This window comes from Solea senegalensis, linkage group LG1 (assembly GCF_019176455.1).
Source record: "Solea senegalensis isolate Sse05_10M linkage group LG1, IFAPA_SoseM_1, whole genome shotgun sequence".
Taxonomy (NCBI): Eukaryota; Metazoa; Chordata; class Actinopteri; order Pleuronectiformes; family Soleidae; genus Solea; species Solea senegalensis.
This window is the reverse complement of record NC_058021.1, coordinates 7,602,255-7,619,816: the sequence shown is the minus strand read 5'-3', so window position 1 is coordinate 7,619,816 and position 17,562 is coordinate 7,602,255. Positions and strand designations below refer to the sequence as shown.

Genomic DNA, 17,562 nt, shown 5'->3' with positions numbered 1-17,562 from the left:
AGAGGAAGTGTCTTTCCCCAGCAGCGTGTCAGGGAGAATAGGAATGGGTAGAGGGACTGTGAGTGGGCTGGATGAAGATGATGATGATGGCTTCATTGAGGACAACTACATCCAGACCAGTGAGAAGGTCAGGGCAGACAGAGAGAGAGAGGAGGAGGACATGGAGGAGGGGGAAGACGACAGCGACGATGATCTTCAGTTCACTATCGGTTGATTAGGGAAAAATGGAAATGTATTATCCTCAGATGCTTATTGATTGATTTTAGCGTCGGTATACTTTAAAAACAGCTGCTGTACAACAAGAAAGACAGTGTAAAGAAGGGCGGGGTTTATTACCATCAGCCACAGTTAAAATAAAACAGCTCATATTTGTGGACGGTTTTGTTTTCAAAAAAGAAAATCAGAATTTCACAATGAAGATTTTCCCTTTTCTTCTTGCAATTGATCTTTTCGTGTTCTTTTTGAAAAATGTTACTGCTTGTCACCAAAGTTCTTTTGAAAGGAAATAGTCAGCAAATTGGATACACTTCTGATAATCTGCCTTGTTCACTCACTGTATGCACTGTTAGGTCATGTGATAAAAAAAACACAATCCATCCAAAAAACACATTTTCCTTTTATGTTGATGCAAAATTGTTTCCATCAAAACTAAAATCAGTCATATGATACATCATTATTTTAAATATATAATGTGACATTTATGTACAATTGTATTTGTATGATTTGACACATTTACACCATGAGTGTTGATCTGCCGTTTTTATATCACCTGTCATTTGAGTAAGTAAAGAATTCACCTTTAGCTGTCTTCATTACTTTTGTACTCTAAAGTCACACATCTCAGCTCAAGGTGTGCAACCCAAAATAACAACAGTAGTAATAATAATACAATTGGATGTTGAGTCAGAAGCAGTTTATTTGAGCATGCAGTTCTTGAATAAATTAATATGAAACAGATTTATGATCATGTGGTACAGAAAAAAACCCAACTTATTTTAAACCTTTTTTTTTTTTCATTCACACAGTGAATGAAAACAGAGGGGATTTCTTTCCTGAGTCATTGCTGAAAACTATTGCTTTGTTACAGACATTCTTTTTGTTGGTGATGTTCAGCAGTCGTCACTTTTATCATAACAGGAACACAAAGTCTTGAGAACGGACGCGTCTGCATGTTTTTCCACTTTCACAGACTTTCGAACCTTTCATGAACGCTTTTGCAGGTGAAGCCGACTCAGATCAGACTGGTCCTGGCTTGACTACTTTGTCCTGCTGAGATGTTGAACACCTGCACACCTTGACTCCTCATCCTCCTTGCTCTACTAACTCTCACCCACCTCCTCCTCCTCCTCTGCTCCCTTTGTCTCTGAAGGTAAACCAGCACGCAGTAGCCCACTACCGCCAGTACCACGATGATCCCAGCAGCCAGCAGCACCAGACCAGACACCAGCATTTCCCTGCTGTCATGAGCTCGGCTGCCAACTGCAGCCACACAGAGCAGCACTGTCCCACAGAGTATCACTGACAACCCCACGGTAAAGATCAGCGCCGGGTCAGCCCTCCCTCCACTCCTCAGCTGGTCAATCCGACGTCGACTGTGCACACAGTTCATGTCCTGGATGGCGGAGCTGAGGAGCTGCTTAAGTAAAACAGCGAGGGCCAAAAGGCAGAGTGTAGTGCCCACTCCAAGTCGCCAATCCCCAGAGAGGCTCGTGGTAGAAGAGAGGAGGCCCACGCCACCGAGGCCTAGACCTATTATGAGGACCACTGAGATACAGTAGCACAACAAGGAGCGACGTGGCTCTCTGAACCACCACAGGTCCACCTGTTCGTTCAGGACACGCCTCTGCATCAAGGTGGGCTGCAGGTAGAAGCTCGGGGGGCGATACATGGCGTGGTAGAAGGTCTGCATCTCAGTCATGGCAGGTCAGTCAGCCCAGTCACCTGATAACAGAACAGAGAGTTTTTGTTCAGAATGCCAAACTTTGATGTTCACTAGAAAACTTTAAAATCATTAGTCTATTTCCTCTGCTGTCTTATAGATCAATATTCGTTTCAGAATTTTTAATTTTCAGAATTTTCCTCACAAAAGCCTGTCCACTATTGTTAGAGGAATATTTTTCATCAAATAAATATCTTCCCAGAACCTCTACAAATCACAACTTATAATATCATGTTTTAGATTTTTTTTTTTTACCACCAAACCACACAAACTATGTCCCACGATCTAATAGATTCAAACAGAAGCACACACACTAAATGGAAACCTCCTTTAATTCTCTCTTGACATGACTGATTAATACCTTCATTATCGCTAGTATTTGCTTTGTATGACGTTGCAAATTAAGCTTCTATGGCAAAAAATAATTGACACTTTTTAACAGTTTCAGCAGTAACATGATACATTTCTGTAAAAAAAAACAGTTACTCACGTGTCTGATGAACAGCTGTTGCGTAGTGGCCTGTACATCTGCATCCCGTCTTACACATTTAGTCAAACAGTCATTTTAATGGTTAAAATGCCACAGTTTGGGATTATTTCATTTGGATGAAGAGATTATGTCCTCTTTATGCAAAAAAAAAGAAAAAGAAAAAAGAAACAAGTTTGTCAGTGGAGATGGTGGAAATATCCTGAAGGAGCAACACAAGGAGGGATGCCCACTGAGAAATGCCAACTGCATGCAAAGAAGTGGCATCATGTCATGGTGAACTGCATGTCCACATCACACTTTCATCACCACGGTGACGGATCAATAGTGTGTGCCTTCCTCATGTTTTCTATCCGAGTGCCAGGCAGAACACTGGACACCCTCATCGCCCCACTCACACGACTCCTGCTCTCATCACTCAGGGTCACCGTGTCGTCTGCTAAAGCGGGAAAAGGACGTCGCACAATAGCAGTGTTGGATCATGGTTTGGACAGAGATTGGCAACATTGTCCACTCTGTCCCCGCACAGACAATGGGCTGATCATTGTACAGGATGACTGTGCTGCAGGGGGATGGCCGCTGTGTGCCGTGGGACACAGAGGGGGGTGTCACTTTGTCGTTGTGAAGAGCTGAGTGATGTCAGAGTGAACTGATAATAGTGTTTCTGTGATCCCAGTGATAGCATCATTCACACTGAGCTGAGCCTCTAATAATGGCCACAGTAAACAAACACTCAGTGGGATCCTCAGAGCCACTGAGCGCTGGTTTCCAATTACACATCTGCCAACACTGGAAATATTATGCAAAATAAAACAGTAACATGTGATAGTGTTGGAAAATGGAGGTAATATTATGGCAAAACCATCTTATTTCTGATGTAATTTACATGTAATGAGGATTACTAGATACTATCAGTGTTTCACTATTTTTCACATGAAAAAGCTTCGGGACTCAAACCTGACCTTGTCATTACGTTGAAATGCATCCTCTCTTACTTTATGTCTGTATGTGACACAAACTTAAGTTGGTTTATTCATTTTACATGATGGTTAACGTAGTTTACTGTTCACTATATGTTGTATGTGTTCTCTGGAAACACACACTGTGTATTAACCATGGTGAAAAAATACCAGCCAACTGTTTCGATAGATACGGCAGATAAATACATACTTTTATTGTTGGACACAGCGTAACAGCTCCATATGCATGGTCACACAAAACAAACAAAGATTTAGTAAAAGTATGATTTGATGGTGAAATTATTCAGGTATTTGTATGTAATATCATACAATAGAATAGTGTGCTATATTATATTTAATATTCAGAATTTAAAACATGACTAGGAATAAAAGCAATGTTGTTAGTCAGTCTCAGTATGTTAAGACGATGATTTTAGAACAGATTTGTAGAAAATAATAGAAAGTGACTTGAGTTACAACCGCAAAGAAAATAGGAAATAAAGAATAGACGGTAAGAGATAATAATTAAATGCAGATTAAAAAACAATGTGGCATAAATGATTATAATTAATACAACCCATACATTCAAAATATAGTCAAAGAATCTACTTCCCTGACTTGCTGCACCCATATGTGTCAAAAAGAGGTCTTCAATTGCACATTGAAGACATCAGTGTTCACATTTCTGCAGAATCTCAGCAGTCAGTCAGTCGTCAATACAAATGTGAACCACACAGGCAAAAACAACAACCACCACAGAAAATGTTCACCAATGAAATGAAGAACAGAGTTGAACAACGAGCTCTGCGGTCGGAGGATGATGACACGGCACAAACTGCAAAAACATGCAATCAATCAAATTTGGCTTTTTAAGAGCAAGGCCATTCAGCCGCTTTGTTCTCAAGCAACACGACGCACTTCATCCGTCTGCTTTTAACACAAAGTACAATGTATATCTTTATCTCTCTCCCTCTCTCTCTCTCTCTCTCTCTCTCTCTCACATATGTACATATGTCTACATATGTACATATGTCTACATATGTACATACATACATATACATATATATATATATATATTTATATATACACATATATTTATAGTCACACATTGTGGGAGAAAACATCAGGCTCCAACAAAAAACAAGATTTAGAAAGTTACCATATGGATGAACAGCTGTGTGAATAATTAACATAAATGAATGGGCATACAATGCAGCATAATGTGTTTAAGAAGGCTGTAGCGCTGGCACGATACAGAATACAGTCTTTGTGTGTTTTGCATTAGTCAGGTCGTGAAACTGAAATCACAACATTTAATTTCAACTATCAAAGACCAATCTGGCCTCTCTCTCTCTCTCTCTCTCTCTCTCTCTCTCTCCTCTCCCTCCCTCCCTCTTCAATGTGCTGCATGTGTAGCATCTGTCCACCTGCAGCAGAGGGCAGCAGCAGCCCCCAGATTTTGACAGCAGCAGACAGCACGTCCATACAAAAATGGTACAGAAAAAGTAAAAAAAACGTCAAAAACGTTTTGAATCAGATTACTTTGCAGAAAATTGACCCAAGTGACTGGTATTTATTGACAATTTTAGCCGCTGCATTCCTGTAATCTCAGTTTTGACCTTGACTTCACACTGTGTGCTGTTGGGTCGTTTAATCAATAATGATTCAGATTATCAGCCGAGTGCAATTTCCTGTGAAAACAGGGGAGAATATTTTACTAAATGCTGGGAGACAATCGTAAAACATATGAACATGTAACTGTAACTTTAGCATTTACAATTTCAGCATACAGAAACACTGTGTTTTCACATGTTTATGTTGTGCAGCATTAACTAACGTACAGTATATCACTATACAGTAATAACGTACATAATATTACACAGTAAAAGGGGAGTTTTAACAACTGACTCACTGTCTCTTTCGGTGTGATGAGCACACAAACCTCAAGTCCATATTCAAAAGCATTCAAGAGACACTTGTGTTTACAGGTTTTCATTCTGGCCCCAACTCTCCAGCAGCTGATGTGCAACATGAACCAATGGGATAAACTAATCTGGCAGCTGCAGAACAGTGAGTTAGACAAACAGGGCTTATGATGTTCCAGTGTCTCTCGCCAGATGGGGAAAAGCTGAAAAGGACTCAGTGAGCTCAATGACAGGTGTTAACGTGTTCTTAAACATGCTTCTTAGGTCAAATTACTGAAATTAGTAGGCAGGAGCCATTAGGGCGGGGGTCTGCAACCTGTAACTTAGCTTTGTACATTTCTTGTTTAGAGATCAAGGCAAGAAATAAAAGTGTTTTAATATATAGGCTACAAAAAATGAACACTGAACATTTCCCAACACTGAAATTAAGTCATGTGTAACGAAGGAAGTACACATTTGGAGTCGTGTCCATCTCTGCATCCTCATACTACTCACATATACAGCTTTTCTCAAGCATGAACGACATGAACACTGTTTTGTTTGATTTCAAAGTGGGTCACTTTTTGTGGTAAAAAAAAAAATGTCTCCAAAGGTTTTTAATCAAGTAAGAAATGTGGCTTGAGTGGAAGTCAAACACATCTCTGAATCCACCTTTTCAGAAAAGCTTCTAAAGTACGATTTATATTGTGTTTGCCTTTTTCTATTTCAATTCTGTCCATTTGTATGCATACTTTTACTGCTGAGTGTTTCACATTTTTGTTAAAAGGGCTATATAATTAAAATGTATTATTATTAATAATAATTCTGTCAAATAGCTGGACGGATGAGGGATAGATGTGGACACAACTCGGTAGGATAATAAAACATTTGAGTACACATTTGTGGGGAACCAATTACAAAAACTACATAAATTACACCTTCACTTGTTGAATGGACAGGTGCTATGAACCCCGCGTTAGCTATTCTAATATTAAATTGATATATATGTTTTTAATTAGATTTTCAAGCCTGTGATCCCCTCATGTTCCCATGACCATTTATACTTGAACAAATACTAGGAAAATTATTATTTCAGCCTCAGCCATTTTAATCTTCAAGCTAATTAGTGAACAATAGAGTGCTCAATGTTGAAATGGTAAAGAAAAATATGTAACTTGGTGAACATTAGCATGTCAGTTTCAGTTTGTTGTAGCTTTCTAATTTTGGCTTTTACCTCAAAGAACCACTGTGCATAAGATTAATCTGCTGTTTAACTGGTTTTATAGAGACATGGTCCACTGGTCAAAGACACGGGAGGTTTAAAGGCCAGTGGAGAGGACACTGAGGTCTGAGCAGACACACATGTACATATACAAATACAAGTACATCTACTAAATCTGCAATGTATTTCATTTGTGTGACAGTTACTCTCCCTAAATGTTCTCCTGCTTTATCCTCACGACCCTAAAAGCATTTGAATTTTAGTCATGACTCATTCCTCACAGCAAATTGACTGCAAACCCAGTTTCGTCTGTAATCTCTGATGGGTGACAATCAGATAAAGCCAGAAACAATCCTTTGTGCTACATCGGGTTGGAGGGTTGCTGTGCAACCATGACAACAGTTGCCGACCGCACTACCATGATTTTCTCCTCACTGCTGACTTGATTGGCTGTGAATATGATTTTGTTTGCACAGATACAGTATGCTGCGTATGTGTGCCACTGTGTCTGTGTGTACATGCGGAGGTTATGACGGGGATTAAGTTATTCCTCAGCTTATTGCCGTTAAAATGGCTGTTATGCTGTCAGCGGTGGTTGTGACCTAGTTTTCAAAGACAGCCTTGTTGCCGCTAGTCCTTGTGGCAACTGATGCTCTTTTATTTATACAACTATTACCTTTTATTGTGATTATTCAGAGCGACAATGCTGCTGCTCTATTGGTGTACAGAAGAGCCACAAGAGGCCTTTTTTTCTTATGAGAAGATATAGCCCGCAGTTCACCTTAGTAGTCGCATAATTTGCATATAGATGAGAATCATATCACATTATTGCTAAGAGCGTTTATTAATAACAGGGTTGTTGAACAGGGTACAGTACTGTAAAAGACAGGTGCAGATGCTGGAGCAGGTGAGGGTACATAGTCAGAGTTTCTGCCTCACTGAATCTATGTTGTCATAAAATGTTCTTTCTACTCCATCAACCTGACTGGACAACTTGCTTTTGTGCAATGATTTAAGAACGTCCACTGGCACATCCTCCTGTTCTGATGATACTTTATGAATGACTTCTATTATAATTTATTATAATATAATTACACCCACAAAACTGAACAGAAAAATACCTCAGAGTCACCAAATGTATTCACCTACTAAGCCCTCATCTGTACGACATGCTCTATCACTGATCTCAGTGTGACTCGGGTGTAAAATGGACAACCCATGGACCAACCCCGCCTCTTATTTTATTTGGAATAATACTACTGAGCGCAAACCACAACAGAGCATACATAAATTACATGCAGCAGTAAAACAAACAGAGGAAGCATATTCTATCAGTTTAGTTCCCATAATCGCCTCCCAATTAACTTTAGAATTGATTTTAATATACATTTAAAAGCATGTTCTGGTCTTTTCCTAAATACATATCTAATTTCCTCTCACCTAATGAGCTGTGTTGTGAATTAATTGAGATCCTTATCTAAAGGTCTCCCAATCTCATCCATTAATCCAGATTTAGGACCTAGGGTGACTGGGCTTTTTCAGTCCAGGCCCTCACACTTCTCTTTTAAACCCTGTTTGAAGTGTATATTTACAAGTGTGATTTTACTGGGTTCATGGGATTTTTATTGATATTGCACTTTTCCTCTGCGAGTCTCAAGCTTCATCAGAGAACAGCTAACAGATAACATGTTGGTTCAGTCTTACCCACATAATGTCAACTTTATGATGATGCATTTCCTGTATCTTACTTAAATCAAACAACAAAACTGTTCTTCGAGGCTGTGGATACAGAAACATAGGCTGATTAAGAAGTTTTTGCCCTTTATTGAAGGCATATTTAAAGGTACAGTGTGTAAAATCTAGCAACATTTATTGGGGAAGTTGAATATTGTAGCTGAATATCCTTCCCTTCCAGGTGTGTTGGAGAACAGATCGTCTTACGTGATTTTTGTATTCCCATAGCAGCCTCCGCATTAAAACCACTTGAAGCTCAGTTTTAACTGTTCTCTATGGGATGGCACAGAATATTTTTATTTTATTTTACTGCGTTGATTGGACAAATGTGATGAAAATGTCACTTCCAGGGAAGCTCAGCTTCTCTGGGAGTCATGTGAGGAGTGGGCAGAGTCTGACGCTGGGCTTCTGCAGGATGATTGGAGGAACTGTCTGAGAGGTGGAACTGGTTTTTCAAAGACCAGTCACTGCCACTGCACACTTCATACAATCAGGTGATTAGTACACACTCAATGTTTGCCAAGTGAAAATAACATTGCCTAAATATTACCCTCTGGTTGTGATAACTGTCTATAATGTACATTCTATTTTAACTTTTAATAGTCTTATTCTTAATAGCTTTCTTTATTGTACTTTCATGCATGTGTATTATTTATTACCTTTATCTTTACTGTCTTTGCTGCTGTGTGAATATAAATTACCACTGCGGGACTAATAAAGGACTATCTTATCTTATCTTAACTTAAATATTTTTAAGTTTAATTCAAGAACAAATCAGCTCATATGAGCTATTCAATTCCATTCTATTCTATTCTATTCTATTCTATTCTATTCTATTCTATTTTATTCTATTCTATTCTTTGGTCCCCGCCCCTGCGTGGTGTCGTCACGCTCGGGGCAGCCAGTGAGGTGGAGGGGGGCGGTGTTGGATGTGGAGGGGGGTGTGAGTGAGTGTCACAGCGGAGAAGCAGCGGCGGCGCAGCGCGTGAACGAATGAGCTGCTGTCGGGCTTTGTTTTGTGGACGTGAATGAGCTCCTTCACCTGCTCCTCCTGAAATGTGGACTGACCTAATAAGGACGTTGTTACTTTTTCATTTGTTCATCCTCGCGCTTCATTTAACGGAAGGTCGGTGGGCTTTCAATTTATTTGTGTATGTGTGTGAGACACATGAATGAAATACAATGTAGCTTAAACGCTAGTGTGTGTCTGTCTGTGTGTGTGTGTGTGAGAGAGAGACATGAATGAAATACAATGTAGCTTAAATGCTAGTGTATGTGTGTGTGTGAGATGCGCTCCTGGTAATTCGTGAGGAGAAAGATGTATATATGTATATGTATATATATATATATATATGTATGTTAAAAAAAACACTTTACTTAATAATACTATAAATGAAGACTTCCTTCGTTTTAAACGTGCCAGTGTAATACAGCAGTGTGTGTTGAGGACGTTCAGACTCGAGTCTGCCATGTGTTAGTGAGCTCAGCCTCCGTACTGCATCATTAGCAGCAGCAGCAGCAGTGGTATAGTGGTAGTATAGTAGTATAGTGGTGGCTGTGGTGGTCCTCACTGATGTCCAGTAGACACACTGCATGGGCCTCGTCTGCCGCTGATTTTCATTATCTTACAGAAAATAGATCAATAAGTGAAAGGAAAAAGACAAAACAACAACTGCTGCTTGCTGCGGCTAATTGACCTACATGAATGCTGAATATCAATTAGGCATTCACTTGCAAATGACAGTTGAACTACTTGCGGTAATCCTCCTCCTCTTGCTCCTCTTCATATGCGTTTTGTTGCCGCTGATCCATATGGACACCATTTTTCCCCCCTTCTCTGCTTTCAGCAACGGATGAGTGTGAGGATGGACAGTTTCAGTGCAACAACAAAAGGTGTATTCCGACCATCTGGAGGTGCGACGATGATGACGACTGCTCAGACAACAGTGATGAAGAAAACTGCCGTGAGTGCTGAATTCACTATTGTACACTCCATTTCTATCTTCAGGTACAATATGGTTCAGGTATAGCATTGTTTGGTTTTCTTTTACGTTTCTTGTGTCTGCCTCTTGGCCAGGTCAAGAATTGGTTCTGAATTGACTCGCCTGGTTAAATAAATGTTAAACAAATGAACAAAAGCAAGAAATGAATACAAGTCATAGGTGTGAAGGAGGAAAAATATGGTTTTGGTGTCACTCAAATAGGCTGCAAGTTCAATAACACCCAGTCAAGACAATAAACTGTGAAAATGGCTGGTAATAACATTACAGTCTTGAGGATTAATGAATCAGTCAGTGTGTTTACATTCATGTTAAAAGTCTGACTTTAGTCGCACTAAGACAATAATTCAGTTTTCTTAATGTCACGTAAACACGTTAGTCTGACTAAAATCTAGTCTTAATAGGACTAACACACCTGGATAATGCGATTCATAGTCCGATTACTACCCAGTCTTTGACCCAGAAGTAGAAGGAGACAATGTATGATGTGGCTGCGACGTCTTTCTTTGGACAACACAGCAACCACAAGAGCCATGCTCGATCTAATTTGTAGCACGATCGCAATGAAACATACCGAACCACAACACGATCCCTCTGTTTGTTTTTCTGTGACGTAAAGGTCAACAGGAAACTCATTCACTCGCTTATAGAGGGATACAGCGCCACCTACGGAGGCGGAGTCACACTCACACGGCCAATAACTCGGCAACTTGTCCGATTGCCTGTCTTAGTCAGACTATGGAAACTCTGCATGTAAACGCAGTGAGTGATTGTGTCTTAAAGGGTTAGTTCAGGTTTTATGAAGTGCGCTTGTACGATGTATCGTCACATCATCAAGACTAGATTGGGTATAAAGAAAATATGCATGTATCTGGGTTTCCACCAGTTGCTGTGAAGTCAGTTCACAGAGAGAAGCTAAAGTCTGTGTTACCACACAATGATCACAAGGCACAGATGGATGACATGAATAAAGAGCGCTGTAGCCGTTGATATATGGTGCGGTTGTGTTACTACTTCACTTCATTACTGTGATAATATTTGCTTGTGTCACTAAGTGGAGGAATGTTGTGGTTTCCTCATTAATCCACGCGTTCATCCTGTCGCCCGCTTTATCCACTATTTCTGCTGTTTTTGCTCTTTTGCTGGAAAGCAGGAGGGATGTTTTCTGTCAGGTGATTTCTAAAAGTCGCCTTTTATTTGCTGAAACTGTTTGTTTCAATTGTTATTGACACATCAACTTTACCCAAGTATTTAAAAATGAGTGCAATATTTCAAGACTTTTTAGAATTCTCCTTTTCCATTCAGGTATTTTATATGTACCAACTGAAAATATGCATAATAAAACACAGGCTGACGGTAACTCCCCTACTGACTGTGCAGTGAGGGAAGCACTGAGCACGCCGGTGTTTCTGTGAACCACTGATAACATGGCTGCCAACAGCTTACAGCTACACCTGCTTAAGTCTACAGTATCTTTAAAATACAGCGTGTTCACCGTTTCATCCCGTCGTTAGAGCGCTTTTTTTGGCCAGAAACTGAAGTATATATAGTGTTCTCTGCTCTCACCAAAGTCCGTTAAAAAAATCAAGACAGGATTTCTGCTCATTAATGTGAAGGAAGTATTTTGTTCAAACCCCAAAGAAATTATTTGAACTTATCGATCGCAGCAGTCAGTTTCAACAACTACTGTGTGTCACGATGTAAAATTGCTGAGATTTTCTGTGGCGTGCGGAGTAAGCAGTTTACAAACATCAGTGTCCACTGGGAAAAGGCTGTTTAACGTTGAGGAAACGCAGCAGACACTCTTGAGATATTGACTAAAGCAGTAAAGTAGATTTTTATTTGATGAGCTTTCGGTTAAGTGGTTAAAATCAGTCCCCGCTGGCAGCCATGTTATCACTGAGAAAGAGTGTCCAGGTCCTACTGTATGCTCATACAAACACACAAACCGTGCACTTTTACTTTTAACCACATTATGATCACATTATGATCTCATCAGATGGCTTTAGTTAGACCTGGTCTTATTAGATATGGATTATAGCTGATTACACTTTTGTGTATTTCTCTGTATGTTGCAGCCATGGCCCCCTTGTGTTTCTGTCCTCTCATGTATTTGTTATTATTTTATGGTAGATTTGCTATTCAATTAGCATTTGATCTATTTGTTATCCGTTTGCTCACTGTACGTGACGATGTCTTATTTTAGGGTGGTCGTGTGTTCGTGTGTTCGTGTGTTGGGTGTGTTTGTGTTTCTCCAGCCTGTGATTTAATCCCTTCACACAAACGAGGCTGGACAAACATGTTTCCTTAAAATGAGGGTTTAATTGGCTGGTGCCATTTTCTGAAGCTCTTTTCATGCGTTCAAGCGTTCCTGCCAGTCTACATCACAAAGTCCAAACAATCTTAAATAACTCACATAGTCGTAGTTGCATTTTTCATCTATCCATGTCCGATAGCTGAGTGGCATCCTATGCTTTTTCTGAGTTGTCTTTGTCTGTGATTTTTGTTTTTGTTTTATCACTTTAATGCACCTTCTTCACTGTGTTAGGGGATTTTATTTTCTCTTCTTTTTACAGTACAAGAACATTAGTACGCAGATGATCTATCATTACTATCATTAAAGATGACTTTCAGCCAAAGTTACCCTGAAAGTGACTCATAGACATGCAGCTCACCTCAGGCTGAACATATTGCACCACCTGGCTTGAATACTGATTATATAAGGAATGTAATGGACTATGTTTGCTGCCATTTGATGGGGAGGGCGAAACATATGCTGCTGGGCTCAGAAACGGTGATGACAGTTGGTCATCTATGATGCCCAACCCATTCTTGCATGTGTCGAGTATAGAAACAAAAGAATCCCACTTTCCTTTTCTGACTGTGTGCCAGTGGCCTATATTTTTGGAAGAAGCCAGTGATGCTGTGCCAACTGTGATGCCAAGCTCTGCATGTTTGCCATGCAGCTGTATTCTATGTGTCTGGGTTAATTATGGCTCAGGAGGAATTCCTGCACCTCCCCACACGTGCACACATACGAGACTCCCCTTCTCCTTATACATACATCCCTCTGTCTTTGTCTCCTCCTGCTTTAGTTGCCCACAAAAAAAACCTTATGATTCCTGTAGGGCTGCATTTGTACTACTACATTTTAATTTGAGAACGACATTTCATAGTTTGAAAAAAAAGAAAAGAAACAAAAGCATTTAATCTCGCTGTCAAAACGGATCCTGTCATGTGACCATTCAGCTGTGTGTTAAGAGGAAGCAGATTCTCGGCTCTGCAGTTGTTTTGTTTGTTTAAGAAAAATAATAACAAGAAACAACAGTAGTGAAAGTGACTCTTTTGAGGGAACACAGGTACTCAAAGTAAGAGCTTTTAAATGTCAGTGCCTCACATACAGGGTCCTTGGACAAATTGTTTTATATCCTCCTTTAAAGAATAAAAGAAGACATTATTGTTGATGTCTCTTCATCTACAGTCTGTTTTGTAACAGGCAGAGCGTGTTTAAGTAAAAACATTCTTACATGCAGCATCTACTCGCGCTTTGACCATCACGACAGTCCACCATTACATGCCTTGTTTCATCATTAGAGAGTGGCCTTCACTCCAAGTCCATCTCCATGTGTGTGGGCAGGAAGATGAGGCTGAGTCAGATCTGTTTCTGCACTTGCGTCCTCGTAGTTTTAGACCACTGATTTGCTAAGGTGGCAGTGGTTGTTCAACTTAAACTATTTTTGATTTGAAAAAGAGGTCCTGGCACCTTTTAAGAGCTTTTGCAATATGTAATTAATGTATTGCTGTTTAAGTCATTTTTGCGGGGCTGGTCCTGTGAACCCCTTTTTCTGTTATAAAGACAGTGCAGCGCGGTGGAGTGGAACATTGTGCTTCAGAGTCAACCCTTGTGCACAAATGACACGCTTTAGTTTCTGGTTCACTGTGAAGTTGCTGCATTTTTAAATTAGGTTTCTGAATGGTTGAAAGGAGAGTGTCACCTTTTTTTTGTTTTCCAAATTCATTTTTTTATTGATTTTGTATTCACTATATATTATGTGACAACACAATGTCAAGCCAAAGCATTCAGTGACTGAATGTGTGCAACAGAGCGCAGTTATGAAATATGATGAAGGCAGAGAACCTTTGCTGCAGCTCCTGATTTGTCATTCCGATGCTGCCTTATTTTTTACTGAACTGGTGTGTGTAGTCTGAACTTCAGTAAACAAAAGGAAAGTCCTTTTCACGTGCGATGTGAGCAACAACGGTGTTTTTGCTCATGTTTTTCATGCACCATGATCCTTTTCCATCACTCTGATACCCGTAAACCCATCCCCCACCAGACTGCTCTCCCATCCCCACCATCCCCCTCTTCCAAACTATATTCCCCACTCACCAGTCACTCGTTCCATGCATAAATGCACTCTTATCATAAGTGTGGACCAGATGATTTGTGGCATAAATGCATTCATACGGAATAGAACACACACTCTCTGCTCTCCTACTTTTCTAAAATAAAACGGTGTCATTGTTGACGATGATATCCAAGGCCAGATGTACCAGCTCTGACCTGGAGCTGCCATTAGGTCCTCATCCTGATGATAGCTGTTTCTCTGTGGCGTCTGCACTACCTTCGAAATTCAAGCTTGACTTTGTTCTCATCCTCAGATGTGATAATGATCTGTCCCTCACGTGCTCATGAATTTAACATCTACACCTGCAGCAGAGTGTTTCAAGTTGCCACGTAGAGCTCATCGTGTGCTTTTGTTTTCCTCTGTGATGCTGAGTCTGCAACAATCTTTAACCCAATAAATCCTCACAACTGCCTTTTAAACCACTGGCACTCCTCCAGACCTGTAGTCCTGTGCATTTATTTATTCCCAAAACCGTTGAGTTGATGCAGCCCACGCTGTCACACCATTGCACCATGAGCAAAGCTATAGAAGTGTGAGAAGTATCCTTGCACTGCAGATGAATGTTCATTTAAGAGTGAACACGTCACTGTTTCTATATACATATATATATATATATATATACATACATATATAATGTTACTCATCCCCTGCATTAATTTGTCCAATCTTTTTCAAAAAGAAAGGGCCTCGCCTCTCCTCTCCTCTCCTCCTCTCCCCTCCTCTCCCCTCCTCTCCTCCTCTCCTCTCCTCTCCTCCTGGCCCTGTTGTGGTTGCTCTGACAGGCTTGGACGTGACCCAGCAGCAGTATTTTGGGATGTCCCTTGCATAAATATAAAGAAACCATCAGCTGACATCTACTTGCAAATGCAGGAGAGTAATATGGCAACACGTTTTGCTGATTGACGTAGATTTTATGGCAATCGGTTATCTACAGAAGTCATTTTCCTATCATTATGTTAGAAAAATGTGAGTGTTGTGTTTTAAACACAGGAAAGTCACTGATGACTAAGTATCTTTGTCCTTACGCTTTGTTCATCATTGTCAGTGTAATCAGTAATGAGAATCATTAGCCACAGCCCTAATTTACTTGATTCCTCAGCAAAATCACATTTTAATTTAACTTCAAGCGAGATAAATCATTATATGCAAGTCTGTGATAAAATGCAGATACTTTGAATAATTAAGCAGTGAATGTTGTAAATAATGAGTTTTAATTAAGTATTAATCAGGTTTTAAATCGGCTTCCTTCCTCTGGCAGCCACACACGGACAAGTGACGATGTATAAAACTCTTAACTCGTTTTATGTGTTTTAGGGTCAAAATCACTGGATCGGATATCATAGAGATAAAAACGAAAAACATTTTAGCCGAGTCATGTTTGGGCTGTTTATTTCCTCTTTTTGGGGAGAACAATATGTGTTACACAGTTGGATATTTATGTCTGGTTAACCTGTCTCGTTAATGTTTTGTTAATAGTTTCATAGTTCATAAAGACTGTATCTGAATAATATCGGTATCGGTCGATATTCGATTTTTTTGATACCGGTATCGGACACAAAAAAGTGGTATCGGGAGTCGGGACAACCCTACTATAGCGTTAATAATGTTGTATGTTGTATGTACTTATGTGTCTCTTTTGTGCTGTGTGTTCTGCGGCTGTTGATTTAATGTGATTTAGAGAAGTGTGTGTGTGTGTGTGTGTGTGTGTGTTTGTGTGAGAAGGAGAGTGTTTGTGAGCCTGTGTTCATGTCGTGTGGTTGCTGCTCCTACTGTACTGGCCTACTGCCCCGTGTTTGCATGTCTGTGTGCCACCTTGCCCAAAGTGATCATTAAGAAGTCTGCAGCTCCAATTGAGCTATTATCTTAGATTAGTGTGTCACCACACAGAGATTCAGAGAGAGAGAGAGAGGGCGATGGGGATTTGTGTGTGATCATTCCTCACCCTCATCCTCCCTGTAGTTATCTCCCATTCCACTTAACTTTTTGGATCTCTGCACCTAAAAGAAAGTATCATTTTGAGCCTCACCCATCCCTGGAATCTCAGTTAATTCCAAAGGATAAGAGGCAGACCCATCTCTGTGGACAAGTGTCTCACCTCATGTAATGCTGTTTTTACTTAGTTTGAATTGTTGTGGTATAAAAACACTTCCACACTTGATCCTGGCCTTACATCTTAAATCATTTCAAGTAGATTTTTTTTTTCCTGCTTTTCACTTCAGTCCTATCGATGATAATACTGTCAAAAACCCGTTTTCTGTCTCACATCTCACATGAAATATGAGATCACTCCTATTTCTTGCACAGTTAGAATCTCCCTGGTTATGATTTCTCCTCTGACGAATAAATGAATAAAAAAAAGAATAAATGTCAAGTAGAGAATTACTTGAGGGCTGCGGAACAAGCCTTGAACATGCGTGAATATTCAATTTCTTTCATTATGAAACGTTAATCATAAAAAAAAAAAGGAAATCGTACTTCCTTTACTCCAATAACTACCTAATTTATGCTGCATCTATTACCACAAGAGGGCAGCAGCAGCAGCAGGAGGCGTTTATTTAGTGAACTGTGTGTGCGCAGGCAGACGAAGAGATGACCTTTATGAGTTGGAGGCGCTTTCTATGCAATGCTTTCACTGAAGAGAACATAATGATGTAAAAATTACCATTCCCTCTGATATTACCTGTCAAAATAATCGCAATTAGATATTTATTCAAAAATCGTTCAGCCCTGGCTTCCGCCCTAATGTTGAGCTTCTCTATACTATGAAGTTAGTTCTTTAATCCACAGCAGAATGTTGAGCTCTCTTCCTTTGGTTTGTGTCACAGTTTTTCATCAACACGTGAGCTTTAAAATCAATAAAGACGCACACTGGATGTCCACAATCACTGTCAGGAAAAAAATACAGACT

The 17,562-nt window shown here is 39.9% G+C and overlaps 2 protein-coding genes across 4 annotated transcripts in view; one reads left to right on the top strand and one right to left on the bottom strand.

Annotated features, from left to right (window-relative positions):
* Window positions 1-1,042: 1,042 nt before the first annotated feature.
* LOC122762138 (transmembrane protein 125-like) lies at window positions 1,043-1,918 on the bottom strand. The gene has a single exon (XM_044017368.1). It carries the CDS (start codon window positions 1,916-1,918, stop codon window positions 1,232-1,234), a length of 687 nt encoding a protein of 228 aa, XP_043873303.1. The 3' UTR covers window positions 1,043-1,231.
* Window positions 1,919-9,218: 7,300 nt separating this feature from the next.
* Window positions 9,219-17,562, top strand: part of LOC122776015 (low-density lipoprotein receptor-related protein 8-like) — a 71,493-nt gene continuing 63,149 nt past the window's right edge. For all 3 annotated transcript variants that reach the window (XM_044036338.1, XM_044036346.1, XM_044036328.1), the window contains exons 1-2: window positions 9,219-9,371; window positions 10,093-10,209. In XM_044036338.1, the coding sequence (XP_043892273.1) occupies window positions 9,302-9,371; window positions 10,093-10,209 (187 nt within the window). In that variant the 5' untranslated portion in view covers window positions 9,219-9,301. The remainder of the gene's footprint in view (window positions 9,372-10,092; window positions 10,210-17,562) is intronic.

Excerpts from the sequence above, each read along its gene's own strand:
- LOC122762138 (XM_044017368.1), bottom strand. The coding sequence starts at position 1,918 with ATGACTGAGATGCAGACCTTCTACCACGCCATGTATCGCCCCCCGAGC.